This window comes from Rhinoderma darwinii, chromosome 2 (genome assembly GCF_050947455.1).
Source record: "Rhinoderma darwinii isolate aRhiDar2 chromosome 2, aRhiDar2.hap1, whole genome shotgun sequence".
Taxonomy (NCBI): Eukaryota; Metazoa; Chordata; class Amphibia; order Anura; family Rhinodermatidae; genus Rhinoderma; species Rhinoderma darwinii.
The window spans coordinates 37,087,622-37,104,368 of record NC_134688.1 but is presented as its reverse complement, the minus strand read 5'-3'; the positions used below and the strand labels follow the sequence as shown (position 1 = coordinate 37,104,368).

General features: G+C 47.1%; 1 protein-coding gene and 1 long non-coding RNA gene across 2 annotated transcripts in view; one reads left to right on the top strand and one right to left on the bottom strand.

Moving 5' to 3' along the window:
• LOC142742103 (uncharacterized) overlaps positions 1-16,747 on the bottom strand; it is a 60,092-nt gene that overhangs the window by 17,046 nt on the left and 26,299 nt on the right. The window lies entirely within an intron of this gene.
• LOC142742102 (stromelysin-1-like) overlaps positions 8,408-16,747 on the top strand; it is a 33,680-nt gene continuing 25,340 nt past the window's right edge. The window contains exons 1-2 of the mRNA XM_075851535.1: positions 8,408-8,634; positions 16,535-16,683. Coding sequence (XP_075707650.1) covers positions 8,483-8,634; positions 16,535-16,683 — 301 coding nt within the window. The 5' untranslated portion in view covers positions 8,408-8,482. The remainder of the gene's footprint in view (positions 8,635-16,534; positions 16,684-16,747) is intronic.

The window sequence follows — 16,747 nt, the reverse complement described above, 5'->3', positions numbered from 1 at the left end:
CAGGAGTGGGAGAGCCTATCGCGGCCTGGTCAGTTGGAGGTAGCTCCGCCCCCTGTCCATTTATACCTGCCGTTTTCTCTTCCTCTTTGCTTGTTATTCTTCTTGGATTCCTGGCCCCACTGCTGCCTTGCTCCAGCCTGCTTCTGCCGTGCTTCTGCCTTGCTTCAGTTCCGTTTATCCTGCTTCGCTCTGCCCCTGCCTTGCTTCAGTTCCCGCTTATCCTGCTTCGCTTTGCCCCTGGCTTGCTTCCTGCTCCGTGCTCCCGTTTGTATACTCCACTACATCCTGATCCTGACTGGCTCATTCACCGCTCCGTTTCCTCGCGGCGTTCCGTGGGCTACTGCCCCTTCCCTTGCTTGTTCCCTGTTTGTATTTCCCTTGCACTTAGACAGCGTAGGGACCGCCGCCAAGTTGTACCCCGTCGCCTAGGGCGGGTCGTTGCAAGTAGGCAGGGACAGGGCGGTGGGTAGATTAGGGCTCACTTGTTCCCTTCACCTCCTTCCTGCCATAACATAATAACAAGCCCATACCTAGTCTACCATTTCTTCTACGCTGACGCTATCATGGACCCCCTTGAGACCCTGACCCAGCAGATGCAGGGCCTCTCCCTACAGGTCCAGGCCCTGGCTCAGAGGGTCAACCAGTCTGACGCTGCCTTAGTAGTACCCCTCACCTCACCTCTAGAACCCGACCTCAAGTTACCTGACCGGTTCTCAGGGGACCGTAAGACTTTTCTCTCCTTCCGGGAGAGTTGCAGACTTTATTTCCGCCTAAGACCTCACTCCTCAGGTTCCGAGAACCAGCGGGTGGGTATCATTATATCCCGACTCCAGGAAGGGCCCCAAGAGTGGGCCTTCTCCTTGGCTCCTGACGCCCCTGAACTTTCCTCCGTTGATCGTTTTTTCTCTGCCCTCGGACTCATTTACGACGAGACTGACAGGACTGCCTTAGACGAGAGTCAGCTGGTGACCTTACGTCAGGGTAGGAGACCTGTTGAGGAATACTGTTCTGATTTTAGAAAGTGGTGCGTAGCTTCTCGGTGGAACGACCCGGCCCTAAGGTGCCAGTTTAGGTTAGGATTATCTGACGCCCTGAAGGATCTGCTGGTTAGCTACCCCTCTTCTGACTCCCTAGACCAGGTTATGGCCCTAGCAGTACGACTTGACCGATGTCTCAGGGAACGTCAGCTTGAACGTTTCAATGTTTTCCCCTCTGACTTCCCTGCGATTCCCCCGAGGTCCCGTCTCCTCGCTCTTCCACGGAGGACTCGGAGGTACCTATGCAACTCGGGGCCTCCATGTCCCCTCGACAACGTAGAGAGTTTCGCAGGAAGAATGGTCTCTGCTTCTATTGTGGGGACGACAAGCATCTACTGAACACCTGTCCCAGGCGCAAGAATAAGCAGCTGGAAAACTTCCGCGCCTAAGTGATCATCGGGGAGGTCACTTGGGCGCACAGGTATTTCCCGTTAATACGAAACGCAATAAAATTTTGCTTCCCTTTCAGGTCTCGTTTGCTGGCCGGTCTGCCACTGGCAGTGCCTTCGTGGATTCTGGCTCATCTGCTAATATCATGTCTGTGGAATTTGCTATGTCTCTAAAAATGCCTTTTATTGATTTACCTTATCCTATCCCGGTAGTGGGTATCGACTCCACTCCTCTTGCTAATGGTTATTTTACTCAGCATACTCCTGTTTTTGAACTCCTTGTTGGCTCCATGCATTTGGAGCAGTGCTCTGTACTGTTGATGCAGGGATTATCGTCCGATCTGGTATTAGGTCTTCCCTGGTTGCAGCTGCATAATCCCACGTTTTATTGGAATACTGGGGATCTCACCAAATGGGGTAGTGATTGCCTGATGTCATGTCTTTCGGTTAACTCTATTTCTCCCCGGGAGGAGGTAAACACGCTTCCTGAGTTTGTTCAGGACTTCGCTGATGTGTTTTCTAAGGAGGCCTCCGAGGTGTTGCCCCCTCATAGAGATTACGATTGCGCCATCGATTTGGTGCCTGGTGCCAAGCTTCCTAAGGGGAGGATATTTAATCTTTCATGTCCTGAACGTAAAGCTATGAGGGAGTATATCCAAGAATGCCTGGCCAAGGGTTTCATTTGCCCCTCAACTTCTCCTGTAGGTGCTGGCTTCTTCTTCGTGGGGAAGAAGGATAGGGGTCTTAGGCCGTGCATTGATTATCGGAACTTGAATAAGGTCACAGTAAGGAACCAGTATCCCCTTCCTTTGATTCCGGATCTTTTTAATCAGGTTCAGGGGGCCCAATGGTTCTCTAAGTTCGATCTACGGGGGGCATATAACCTTATCCGCATCAAAGAGGGGGATGAGTGGAAAACTGCGTTCAACACGCCCGAAGGTCATTTCGAATACCTAGTCATGCCCTTTGGGTTGTGTAATGCCCCTGCCGTCTTCCAGAATTTTATTAATGAAATTCTGAGAGATTACCTGAGTAATTTTCTTGTAGTGTACCTTGATGACATACTGGTGTTTTCCAAGGACTGGTCCTCCCACGTGGAGCATGTCAGGAAGGTCATCCAGGTCCTCCGGAAAAATAATCTGTTTGCGAAGACCGAAAAATGTGTGTTTGGGGTACAGGAGATACCATTTTTAGGTCAAATCCTCACTCCTCATGAATTCCGCATGGACCCTGTCAAGGTTCAGGCTGTGGCGGAATGGGTCCAACCTGCCTCCCTGAAGGCGCTACAGTGTTTTTTGGGGTTCGCTAACTACTACAGGAGATTTATTGCCAACTTCTCGGTCGTCGCTAAGCCTCTTACGGACCTCACTCGCAAGGGTGCTGATGTCCTCCATTGGCCCCCTGAGGCCGTCCAGGCTTTTGAGACCCTCAAGAAGTGCTTTATCTCGGCCCCCGTGCTAGTTCAGCCCAACCAAAGGGAGCCATTTATTGTGGAGGTTGACGCGTCCGAGTTGGGAGTGGGGGCCGTCTTGTCCCAGGGTACCAGCTCCCTCACCCATCTCCGCCCCTGTGCTTACTTCTCTAGGAAGTTTTCGCCCACGGAGAGTAACTATGATATTGGCAACCGCGAACTTTTAGCCATTAAATGGGCTTTTGAAGAGTGGCGTCACTTCCTGGAGGGGCCAGACACCAGGTAACGGTCCTTACTGACAACAAGAATCTGGTTTTCCTAGAATCTGCCCGGAGGCTTAATCCTAGACAAGCTCGTTGGGCACTATTCTTTACCAGATTTAATTTCTTGGTTACCTATAGGGCTGGCTCCAAAAATATTAAGGCTGATGCACTATCACGTAGTTTCATGGCCAATCCTCCTTCTGAGAAGGATCCTGCTTGTATTTTACCCCCTGGTATAATTGTTTCTGCCACTGATTCTGATTTAGCCTCTGACATCGCGGCTGATCAAGGTTCAGCTCCCGGGAACCTCCCTGGGGACAAACTGTTTGTCCCCCTGCAATACCGGCTAAGGGTACTCAGGGAAAACCATGACTCCGCACTATCTGGTCATCCTGGCATCTTGGGTACCAAACTCCTCATTACCAGAAACTATTGGTGGCCTGGGTTGCCTAAAGACGTTAGGGCTTACGTCGCCGCTTGTGAGGTCTGTGCTAGGTCCAAGACCCCTAGGTCCCGCCCTGCGGGCTTACTACGTTCCTTGCCCATTCCCCAGAGACCTTGGACCCATATCTCCATGGATTTTATCACCGATTTGCCTCCATCTCAGGGCAAGTTGGTAGTGTGGGTGGTAGTAGACCGCTTCAGCAAGATGTGCCACTTTGTGCCCCTTAAGAAACTACCTAACGCCAAGACGTTAGCTTCTTTGTTTGTTAAACACATTCTGCGTCTCCATGGGGCCCCAGTCAATATCGTTTCTGACAGAGGGGTACAATTTGTTTCCTTATTTTGGAGAGCTTTTTGTAAAAAGTTGGAGATTGATCTGTCCTTCTCCTCCGCCTTCCATCCCGAAACTAATGGCCAAACGGAAAGGACTAACCAATCCCTGGAACAATATTTGACTGTCAATTTGATTGGGTCTCATTCCTTCCCCTCGCCGAATTTTCCCTGAATAACCGGGTCAGTAACTCGTCAGGGGTCTCCCCGTTTTTCTGTAATTTCGGGTTTAATCCAAGGTTCTCCTCCGTTTCCCCTGGTTGTTCCACTAATCCCGAGGTAGAGGACGTTCATCGGGAACTGTGCACAGTCTGGGCCCAGGTTCAGAAGAACCTAGAGGCGTCCCAGAGCGTACAAAAGATTCAGGCTGATTGTAGACGTTCTGCTAATCCCCGGTTTGTCGTCGGGGATCTGGTGTGGTTGTCGTCGAGGAACTTGCGCCTTAAGGTCCCGTCCAGGAAGTTTGCTCCCCGATTTATTGGACCTTATAAGGTCATTGAAGTCCTCAACCCTGTATCCTTCCGTCTGGAGCTGCCCCCATCCTTTCGCATACACGACGTCTTCCATGCCTCCCTCCTTAAACGCTGCTCCCCGTCCTGGTCCCCCTCGAGGAAACCTCCTGTTCCCGTTCTCACCCCTGAGGGGGTGGAATTCGAGGTGGCCAAGATTGTGGACAGTAGGATGATACTGGGCTCCCTCCAGTACCTCGTCCATTGGAGAGGATACGGGCCGGAGGAGAGGACTTGGGTACCTGCTCGAGATGTTCACGCTGGGGTATTGATCAGGAGGTTCCACCTTCTCTTCCCCACTAAACCGGGTCCTCTTAGTAAGGGTCCGGTGGCCCCTCATAAAAGGGGGAGTACTGTAAAGGATCTGCCAGGCACTACGTCTGGGTATACTCCCAGGATTAATCAGTCGACACCTGAGGCCAGACCTCTGAGACTGACACCGGCTCCCACCAATCAGGGTGGCAGGCTCAGGAGTGGGAGAGCCTATTGCGGCCTGGTCAGTCGGAGTTAGCTCTGCCCCCTGTCCATTTATACCTGCCGTTTTCTCTTCCTCTTTGCTTGTTATTCTTCTTGGATTCCTGGCCCCACTGCTGCCTTGCTCCAGCCTGCTTCTGCCTTGCTTCAGTTCCGTTTATCCTGCTTCGCTCTGCCCCTGCCTTGCTTCAGTTCCCGCTTATCCTGCTTCGCTTTGCCCCTGGCTTGCTTCCTGCTCCGTGCTCCCGTTTGTATACTCCACTACATCCTGATCCTGACTGGCTCATTCACCGCTCCGTTTCCTCGCGGCGTTCCGTGGGCTACTGCCCCTTCCCTTGCTTGTTCCCTGTTTGTATTTCCCTTGCACTTAGACAGCGTAGGGACCGCCGCCAAGTTGTACCCCGTCGCCTAGGGTGGGTCGTTGCAAGTAGGCAGGGACAGGGCGGTGGGTAGATTAGGGCTCACTTGTTCCCTTCACCTCCTTCCTGCCATAACACCTCCCGAAAGGGTTATACCTTCTTGAACATGCCTCAGGTCCCATTCCCAAATCCTTTTTTTTCTAAATGACAGTCCTTATTAACTTCCTTTATATGGGGAAACTCCAGACATAAATTAAGTGTGAGTATCCTGCAAAGACCCAAAACACAGGGGGCATGGTCCTGCTGGACTTTTATCTATATTTTTTAGCAGGTCAGCTCCGCTTTCTTCATGTATGGACCCAAACTAGTGTCGAATATTACTTAGCACATTCTTTGTAAATGGCCACATTGTGGCCGATCCTGGAAAAACCAATCCTATTTCCTCATCGTTTGCTATTGCTTCATAAGTTGGCCATTCAGGTTTGAAGCGCTGCTAAGGAGTTATCTATTTACCATGACCTTCACCCCACGGTATCTCTTTGGGATAACCCCATGTATCCACATCTCTCACTTGTTAAGGAGGATATGTTTTGGGCCTCACATGCTGTCGATACTTTGGGGGATCTAAACAGCGATTGGGCTCTCCGTTCCTTTAGACAAATACAGGAGCAATATCAAGTACCTTGTACATCATAGGTATCTGCAACTGAGACACGCTATTCAGAGCCAATTTCCAAATATGTCATGCCCCATATCTGGTTATCCTTTAATTGGGATTTTTATATCTCAGGGGTCCAGAGGTATCATATCAGCCGTGTACACATATCTCTTGGGGAATAGATTGAAATCCACTCGGTTGGCATCCGAGGCTAGATGGAGGACACTTGTTCCTGATGTGTCTTCGGACGATTGGGAGGAGGTACTGGCATCCCCACTTTACGTCTCTCCTGCCATTAACAACCGCATGACCCAACTGTATTTTCTGCATTCATGTTATTTATCTTCAACACGTCTTCATAAAATGGGGAGAATCTCACACACCAGATGTCATAGATGTTCTAAACCGCATGATGACTTCTGGCATATGACATGGGAATGTTCATAAATTAATTCATTTTGGAATGAGATCATATCGCAGTTGACATCTATTCTGGGGATTCCAGTGACATTCACCCCTGAGGTTTGCCTTCTTGGTCTCTTAGATGAGTCATCCTGGTCACATCATACTAGGATTTTTCTTAGAGAACCTTTATTTTTTGCTCGGAAGGCCATTGCACTTAGGTGGATGGGAGATAGATCTCCGACCTTTGGTCAGTGGAAGAGATTGATCAATACGACGGTTCCCTATGAGAGAATGGTATATGCCCACAGAGGTTGCCCCAAAAAATTCCAGAAGGTGTGGGGGATGTGGAACGCATCCTCATTGGCTCTTTCTTCCCCAAGATTGTTGAGAGCGGGTCTCTCCTCTGATCTTTGAGGTTCCTGGAGGGTCTAATAACAGGATATATGGATGGTCCCATCACTGAACGTAACTGTCACTAGAATGGCTTGGAGGCATTGTAACCCATTTCCGTTAATATATCAGACTTTAGTAATGCAATGATAAGGTGTTGTGTGCGAAACTCACATGTGCCGTGTTAAGTTCTATTATGTTTTGCCTTTTGTTTTTCTTTAAGTTCATCAACAAAATATGTCTAACACATTACATGCACCACTTTGGTTTATGCTGTACATTTTATGACTGAATGCAAGACTTAAGTATCGTTTCAGGTATGACCGGATACTCATTCTACTATTATTTTTCTTCATTCCATTCTGTATGCGAACATGTAAAGTGATGTCACTGTTTCTTTATTGATGTACAAATTTTATTCAATAACTGTTCAATAAAATGAGTTTAAAAAATAAATATTTGCAAAAACAATTAAATTTTTACATTTCCCAAACTTCCTAAATGATGTTTTAAATATGTTGAGGGGTGCCGTTTTTGAAAATTGGGAGATTTATGAGGGGTTTCTAATAGATTGGCCCCTCAAAGCCACTTCAGAACTGAAGAGGTGTCTAAAAAAGGTTTTTCAAATTTTGTTACAAATTTTAAAAACTGCTAGTAAATTAATAAAATGTAAAATTAAAAACTAAATTAAAGACATATGGTAAGCCTTATTTATTTAAATATTTATGCGGTATCATTATCTATTTTAGATGCAGAGGATTTCAAATGTATGAAAATGCAAATATTTCCAAATTCTCTCTACATTTTGAATTTTTTTTATATATAAAGAGAAAACATATAGACTAAAATTTACCACAAACATAAAATACAATGTGTCACTAAAAAACAATCTCAGAATCACTTGGATAAATAAAAGCATTCCAAAGTTATTACCACAGCAAGTGACACGTCAGATTTGAAAAATGGGTATGCGATCTGAAGTTCAAAACAGGCCGTGTATTTAAGGTGTAGATCCATTCCAATTACAGGAAATCCTTTAAATCGCTTCTCGATGTATGGCAAATACTTGCATCATAGCCAGTTAGGGGAAGTATGGAGCAGGCTCACATGCTGAGCCCGCTCTGTACAACACATGTGTTGGCTGTAGGATCCCATAGTGAGGTCACATGACCCAACTGAAGAGAACAATTTAGATAGAAAGAAAAAACTAAACAGGTCAGGTATCTAATGATAAAAAAAAACATGGATTGCTTGTTTAAGGTTCAGATATATATTCATATTTTATATTGTACCTTAGTGCACTAGGCAGCAGCCTACTCTGCCTACTCCTCAACCAAACCAAACTGTCAAACTGAGTTGGGTATCCTTTTTCTGTAGGCCCTATAGTAGCTGCCTTGGTTGCCTCTATGCTATGTATGCCCTTGCCTGTTATATCACCTAAGATTCATTGCTGATCAAAAGCAAAATGTAATTGATCAAAACCCTCACTGAATTCTACAAGCTCCACCTCATAGACTTATTTACATAAAATTAAAATTCCTCAAAAAATAGCAAAAAGGGCCACTAAGAAAGTAAAAATTAATATTTTACTGAATCCGCCCAAGAGATTAGATTGATTCTACCTCATAAAATAGTGACAGCTGCTCATTAAATAAATAATAAAAATTTAATTGTATAGTTCTTGTTACATGTTTTCAAATTGGAAATTAGCAAATAAAAGTATCTGTTGTATCAGGAATATATAGATCGATTCTACAATGCATTTACTGTGTCAAGAAGACTGAGCAGTCCAACTGAAGAAAAAATCAAGGCCATGCAAACTTTTTTTGCTCTTAACATCACCGGGAAAATAAACAAGGAAACTCTGCAAGTTATGCGTAAACCCCGATGTGGAGTCCCTGACGTCCAGAGGTTCAGCCATTTTCCTGGAAAGCCTAAATGGGAGAAAACTTCCCTGACCTACAGGTAGATTGAGTGTGTTTCCTTTAATACAGAACATTAATTTATAAAAAAAAATGTAATGCTCAGATTTTATAGGGTTTTTACATCAATCTGCAAAAAAAAAGTTTGTAATATACTAGCCATCAAAATTACTTGATGGCGCTGCCACTGGTCCTCCCTGCTCCTGTGCAATGACTGAGCAGTAGTGACATATGGCAACAAGGTAAATCAAAGAAAAAGCAGTAAGAAAAGTTGAATGCACTCACTTATGGATGTCGTGCTTGGAGGCACTAATGGCACTAAAAGGTATGCGTATAGCAGAGAGACATAGGGGTAGCTCAGTCAGCGCTGCTGCAATGAAGAGTAGTCCATTCAGGAACCAGGTATAACAGATCTCACCGGTTTGTTCGTGGATCCTCGGTGTCGTCTGGGAGATGGTGCTTGGAACCCAGGCAGCGCTTGGCACAGCGGGTAGAGGCGGTCGGATGGATAGGCAGAAGTCAGGACAGGCAGCAGACGTCGTAACGGGTATGGCAGCAATAGGTCAGGGTAGGCGGCAGGCGTTTGTAACGGGTGTGGAAACAGTAGGTCAAGGCAGGCGGCAGTCAAGGATAGTCAAGTTCAGGCAGAGGTCAGCAACGGGAAATCCAGACAAAAGGCAGAAGAGACGGAAACAGGGAACCAGGGCACAGGGAAACTCACGGGAAACTTGGTTGAACAAGCATGGATGCAAGGAAGGAGGAACCTTAAATAGGAAGTCTTAGGAATTAAGGCGCGCGCTGGCCCTTTAAGACAGGACGAGTCAGTGCGCGCGCCCTCTAGTGACTGCAGCCGCACATCGAGGATGACGGCCGCGGAGGGAGGTAAAGGAAGCATTTACCTGATGCTGTCCAGGGCCAGCAGAGCGTCCGGATCGGGTAAGTGGAGCTCGGGATGAGCATGTGGTAATGGAGGACACCGGAACCGGAGCAGAGGCCGTGGGGAAGGCGGGGAATGGCGCGGCAGCCGTTACAGTACCCTCCTTTGCGCCCCCTCTTTTTAGGCTTGCTTGGAAATCTTCGCTCAAAGTCCTTGATGAGAGCTGGGGCGTTGATATTCTCCACGGGCTCCCATGATCTCTCCTCAGGACCATAATCTTTCCAGTCCACTAGGTACCATAATCTCCCCCGTGATCATTTGACATCCAGGATTTCTTGAATTTCACATTTGGCATCAGCCGCTGGCGCAGGATGGACAGGAATTTTCTTTGAAAAACGGTTGCTTATAGTGGGTTTCAGCAGAGAAATGTGGAAGGAATTAGAGATTTTCAGAGACTGAGGAAGGCGAAGTCTGAAAGTTACTGGATTGATTTGTTTTGTTATTTCATAGGGACCCAGAAACCGAGGAGCTAGCTTGTAACAAGGGGTCTTTAGACGTATGTACCGGGTGGACAGTCAGACTTTATCCCCAGGAAGGATCTGCGGTGGTATCCTGTGTCTTTTATCCGCATCTCTCTTAAACCTGGCGACGGCTTTGTGGATGGATTCCTTGGCCTTCTGCCAAATCCGTACAAAGTCCCAGTGGACCGTGTTAGCAGCTGGAACCTCAGAAGGCACAGAGACTGGTAGGGGAATTCCTGGGTGCTGGCCATACACCACGAAGAAGGGAGAAAAGCGGGTAGATTCCCCCGTATGGTTGTTGTAGGCAAATTCGGACCATGGAAGCAAACCTGCCCAGTCGTCTTGTCGCGGAGACACGAAATTCCTGAGGAAACGTTCAAGTATTTGGTTTATCCGCTCTACTTGACCATTGGATTGAGGATTGTACGCGGAAGAGAAGTCTAGTTTGACCTCCAGCAGTTTGCACAAGGCTCTCCAGAACTTGGATGTGAACTGAACTCCTCTGTCAGAAACAATATGCTTAGGAAGACCATGCAGGCGAAAGATGTGCTTGATAAACAGCGTTGCCAGTCGGGAAGATGACGGAAGGCCTGAGAGAGGTACGAAGTGCGCCATCTTGGAAAAGCGTTCCGCTACAAACCCAGATCACGGTACACCCAGCAGAACTAGGCAGATCGGTGATGAAGTCCATGGCAATGTGCGACCAGGGAGAGTCAGGCACGGGCAAAGGGTGCAAAAGGCCAGCAGGTCTTGAATGGGAGACTTTATTCTGAGAGCAGGTGGATCAGGCTGAAACAAAGTCTTTAGTGTCTTGGGACATGGAAGGCCACCAGTACTGACGGCCAATCAAATTGAGAGTCTTTTTGATGCCAGGGTGCCCAAAAACCCTGGAGGCATGACCCCAACGAAGAACATAATCCCTATGTTTAGGGGGTACGTAGGTCTTTCCTCGGCGAATGTGTACCACTTCAGCTGGAGCAGCGATCACAATACGTTTAGGATCTATAATAAACCGTGGACTGGGCTCTTGGTCTGTGGGGTCAAAACAGCGAGATAAAGCGTCAGCTTTGGTATTCTTTCCAGCGGGTCTGTAGTGAAGCTGAAAATCGAATCTGGAGAAGAATAATACCCACCGAGCTTGACGAGAATTTAGGCGTTGAGCAGTCTGCAAGTATAGGAGGTTCTTATGATCTGTGTAAATGATGATGGGATGCCGTGCACCCTCAAGCAAATGTCTCCATTCCTCCAGGGCCAATTTAATAGCTAAAATTTCTTTATCTCCAATTCCATAATTTTTTTCAGCGGATGTGAATGATTTGGAGAAAAAAACGCATGCCGCCAGTCTCCCTCTACAAGTCTTTTGTGAAAGGATAGCTCCGACTCCCACAGATGAAGCATCGACCTCCAGAACAAAGGGTTTGGTGGAATCCGGTCTATATAGGACTGAAGCAGAAGAGAAGGCAACTTTAAGAGCTTGGAATACAGATTCTGCCTCCGTGGTACAGTCTTTAGCATTAACCCTTTTTTTGGTCAGAGCAGAAATAGGAGCTGTCATAGAGGAGAAATGAGGAAAAAAATGGCCGTAATAATTTGCAAATCCCAGCAGGCGTTGGACCGCTTTGAGTCCTTGTGGACGAGGCCAGTTGAGAATAGAACACAGCTTGGCTGGATCCATTTGAAGTCCCTGGTCGGAAATGACATACCCCAGGAAAGGCAGACTGGTTTTCTCGAAGAGGCATTTCTCTAGCTTGGCAAACAGAGTGTTCTCACGCAGACGCTTGGAGCTTGGTGGAACTACAAGGATAAGAATTACCATCCACACCCTCATTGGATTGCGGACTGTCCACTGAATTTTTCTGGGAGAGAGCCCATACTGATTGATATTGGACTGTTACCAGTGCCGTCTGAGCGGTAAACTTCACTGTACTTTATAGCTGTACAACAGATCTCGAAAAATGTCATTAACAAAAGCCTGTAAAACTGCAGGAGCATTACAAATTCCAAAGGGCATGACGAGGTATTCAAAATGCCCATCATGAGTGTTGAAGGCGGTTTTCCATTCGTCTCCCTCGCGGATGCGGATGAGGTTATAAGCTCCACGAAGGTCTAGTTTGGTAAAGATTTTCGCTCCCTGTAGGCGGTCAAAGAGTTCTGAGATCAATGGTAATGGGTACTTGTTCTTTAAAGTGATATTATTCAATCCTCGGTAATCAATACAAGGACGCAGGGAGCCGTCTTTTTTTCCCACAAATAAAAACCCTGCGCCAGCAGGAGAGGAGGATTTACGAATGAATCCTCTCTCCAGATTTTCTTGGATATACCGAGACATGGCCTCAGTCTCAGGCAAGGACAAAGGGTATACTCTACCTCTGGGAGGCGTGGCGTTGGGGACCAGGTCTATGGCACAGTCGTATGGCCTGTGTGGACGTAGCGATTCAGCTTGTTGTTTACAGAAGACATCCGAGAAGCTTTTGTATGGAGTAGGAAGTCCTACTGAGTTAGGTTCTGTAGGCTGAGGCATGGGTGGGCGAATAGATTGTAGATAATGTTGGTGACAGAAGTAACTCCAGCGGGTAATTTGACCTCCAGTCCAGTCAATAACAGGAGAGTCCTTCTGCAACCATGGTAGACCTAGAAGCAAAGGGTTCAGAGAGTTCTTTAAAACATAGAAGGAGATACGTTCCTGGTGCAGTGCCCCTTTTAACAGGAGAATGGGCTCGGTGACGAGATAGATAGTTTCCTGTAGAAGCCTCCCATCCACAGAAGCAATGGACAACGGTTTGGTTAGTTTTTGTACTAGGATTTGGTAGCGATTTACCAAGGACTGGCACAGAAGATTCCCAGCGGATCCGGAATCTAGGAAGGCCTGAACGCAGAAAGTGGTTCCTGCAAAGGACAGCTTTGCTGGTATGGCCATCTTCTGAGAGGAAGGTATTCCACCTAGGGTAGCCTCTCCTACTTGCCCTAGGCGTTGGAGTTTTCTGGCCTCACTGGACAGTCTCCGAGGAAGTGCGTTTTACCACCACAATATAAACATAAATTGAACTTGCGTCTATTCTGGCGCTCCTCAGGCGTGAGTCTTGTTCTCTCCACCTGCATGGGTTCGTCCGACCGAGAGGAAGATGAGGTCAGAAGCGGTCTTTGGAAGGTTGGTGCCAACCGGGATGTCCGATTGCCCCGAGCAGATTCTTGTGGTCTCTCACGGAAACGTATATCTATACGATTAGCAAGTGTAATCAAGTCATCCAAGGACGATGGAAGGTCTCGGCCAGCAAGTTCATCCTTGATTCGGCCCGCCAGACCCTCCCAGAAGGTAGATACCAAAGCCTCATTATTCCACTGGAGTTCAGTAGCCAGGGTGTGAAATTGAATGGCGTATTGGCCTACAGTGGAGGTTCCTTGCTGGTGCTTGAGTAGAGAGGAAGCTGCAGAAGAGGCTCAACCCGGTTCTTTAAACACCCTTTTAAACATGGCGAGAAAGTTGTGAATGTTGTACATGATGGGGTCGTTACTCTCCCACAAGGGCGATGCCCAAGCCAGTGCTTCACCAGACAGCAGGGACAGGATGTAGGCCACCTTAGCCCGGTCTGAGGAAAAATGATGCGCCATGACTTCAAAGTGGATGGTGCATTGGTTAACAAATCCCCTGCAGGTCTTGGGGTCTCCCTCATAGCGGGCAGACGTAGGTAAATGTAGTCCAGGACTGTAGAAAGGAGCTTGCGGTGGTGGTGGTAGTATCGGGGGCGCCGGAGGCGCTAGTTCGTTCAAACGAGTGGACACATTCTGCAGTAGCTGAAACAGCTGATCTTGGCGGATTCGTTGTCTGGAAAGCTCCTGAGCCATATCTGCTGTATCAGGCAGGGCTGTGTCAAGGGAATCCATAGCTTGTTCAACCTATAACGGTTCTCACTGGTTTATTCGTGGATCCTCTGTGTCGTCTGGGAGATAGTGCTTGGAACCCAGGAAGCGCTTGGCACAGCGGGTAGAGGCAGTCGGATGTATAGGCAGAAGTCAGGACAGGCAGCAGACGTCGTAATGGGTATGGCAGCAATAGGTCAGGGCAGGCGTCGTAACGGATATGGAAGCAATAGGTCAAGGCAGGCGGCAGGCAAGGATAGTCAAGTTCAGGCAGAGGTCAGCAACGAGAAATCCAGGCAAAAGGCAGAAGAGACGGAAACAGGGAACCAGGGCACAGGAAAACTCACGGGGAACTTGGTTGAACAAGCATGGATGCAAGGAAGGAGGAACCTTAAATAGGAAGTCTAATGAATTAGGGTGCGTGCTGGCCCTTTAAGACAGGAAGAGTCAGCGCGCGCGCCCTCTAGTGACTGAAGCTGCACATCGAGGATGCCAGCCATGGGGGGAGGTAAGGGAAGCCCTTACCTAACTCCGTCCAGGGCCAGCAGAGCATCCGGATCGGGTAAGTGGAGCTCGGTATGAGCATGTGGTAATGGAGGACGCCGGAACCGGAGCAGAGGCCGTGGGGAAGGCAGGGAACGGCGCAGCAGCCGTTACACCAGGAAGCCAAGTCTTGATGCCGACCTGGGCATATCCTTCTGTTTTTCTGGTTCCTGAATTTGCTTTATACCACCTCTTCGTTGGTCTTTTTAAAGTCCACATTTTTTTGTGCCAAAATTTTGTCACAATTTGCTGTATCTTGAACCACGTCCCCTTTCCTGCTAAGCCATGCCTTCCTGTTGGATGAGACACAATTTTTTTGGGGGTGCATTCCATTGATAAATTTGTTTACAATTATTTGCACCAAAAAGAAGGTGCAATAGGCCAAAATTCTGGCTCAACACCAATAGTGAATATGCCTCATTGTGTTCACAGTGACATCAGGTCACATGGCCACATCATCCTTGGTTAGCTTTAATAAACAGGCTTGATGGTATTGTAGTGGGGTTCAAGGACAACAGACCCAACTGCTATTTATGGCCTAAAATAACAAATATGTACAAACTCACCTATGTCCTCTGTTGCTCTGGCCAACAGCAGCTGCCAGATGTTTGGTTTTTTTTAAAGCTGAAAAAGACTTTTTGTGAATAATCTCTGTATATTTAGAGCTTTCTAAAAAGCACCTACTATCAATCAGTATAAATTTTGTCTTAATATATTGTATGTTTTGTCACAAACAGAAATCACGTCCACCTTTGCAAATAGTCTTGACTAAAAATCTCTTACCATTTTGTGTATGCAGATTCTATGCACATATACCGGTATGTAGTCTAATTCTACAGTCATGAGTTACCCCCTTCTCTCTGACTCAAATATTTAGACCCAGACAATGTCTCTTTTTAGGCTTTGTTCACATCTGCGTTGTGCAAGTGAGCCCTAATCTACCCGCCACTCAGTCCCTGCCTACTTGCAACGACCCGCCCTAGGCGACGGGGTACAACTGGGCGACAGTCCCTACGCTCAATAAGTGCACAACAGACAAACAGACAAGGGTACACAGAAGCAAGGGAAAAGGGGCAGTTGCCCACGGCAACACCGTGAGCAACAAGAGTGGTGAACGAGCCGAGTCAAACCAGGAGTGTACGAGGTACCAAACGCAGAGCAGGAGAGTAGTGAACAAGCCGAGTCAAGCCAGGAGTGTACGAGGTACCAAACGCAGAGCAGGAGAGTAGTCAGTAAGCCAGGGTCAATATGAAGCAGGGTCAAATAATTCAAGAAGCTGCAGCAGGGCCAGGAAACCACATGGGAAGAATCACAAGCAAGGAGGAACAGGAAAGGCAGGTATAAATAGACAGAGGGCGGGAGCTAGCTCCGTCTGGTCAGGCTGTGAAAGGCTCTCCCACTCCTAAGCCTACCATCCTGAGTGGTGGAAGATGGAGTCAGTCTCACAGCCATAGAAGCAGGTACAGACTGATTACCTATTGGCGTAGATACAGAAGCTGTGCCTGGCAGCTCCTTAACACTAGGTTCTCTGGATTCTTGCCTCTTTATTTTTCTTACCTTGATTACCTAATTAGTCTCACCCTTTTTGTCTTCCTATTTAAGCCTGGTCCTTACAATTCCTCCTTGCCAGACTCTTGAGCTTTTTGCCTCTTGTCTAGTTCCTTGCTTCCTCTCTACAATCTGTTGCTGCTTATTTGTGTACCCAACTTGGATTGTTTCTTGACCACATCCCTGCATCTCATGCTACAAACTGTTGTCACTTATCTGTCTTCCGAACTTGGAATGTTTCCTGACCATGTCTCTGTCTCACGCTACAAACTGTTGTCCCTTATCTGTGCACCGAACATGGACTGTTACTTGACTACTCTTGCTATTATTACCCTCCTGCCTAATCGTTTCAGCCATGGGACTCTGACTCTGCTACAGACCTTGACAACCTTACTTATTGCTAACATACAGACAATAGAAGATGAAGTAGATTACACACAGGGTTGATTAGGAACAGCATACACAAAACAATAGTATAATTTTAATCAAGACTATTTGTAAAATTGCTTCATTTTCATTTTAGATGCATTGGAGCTATTAGTAATATTATTGACACAGTAATAAGTTTATGTTATTATTTTTACTTCTCTTTAAAGAATTGTCAACTACACTCCAGATATCACCAACTCAGAAGTAGATTATGCCATTGCACAGGCTTTTAGACTATGGAGTGAGATTACGCCGTTGAATTTTCGCCAAATTTATAGTGGTGAAGGTGATATTATGATATCTTTTGGATACAGAGGTATGTATTAATATTAATTATAATAGTGTTGTGAAAACTGGAAGTAATTGTTAAACAAAGATTG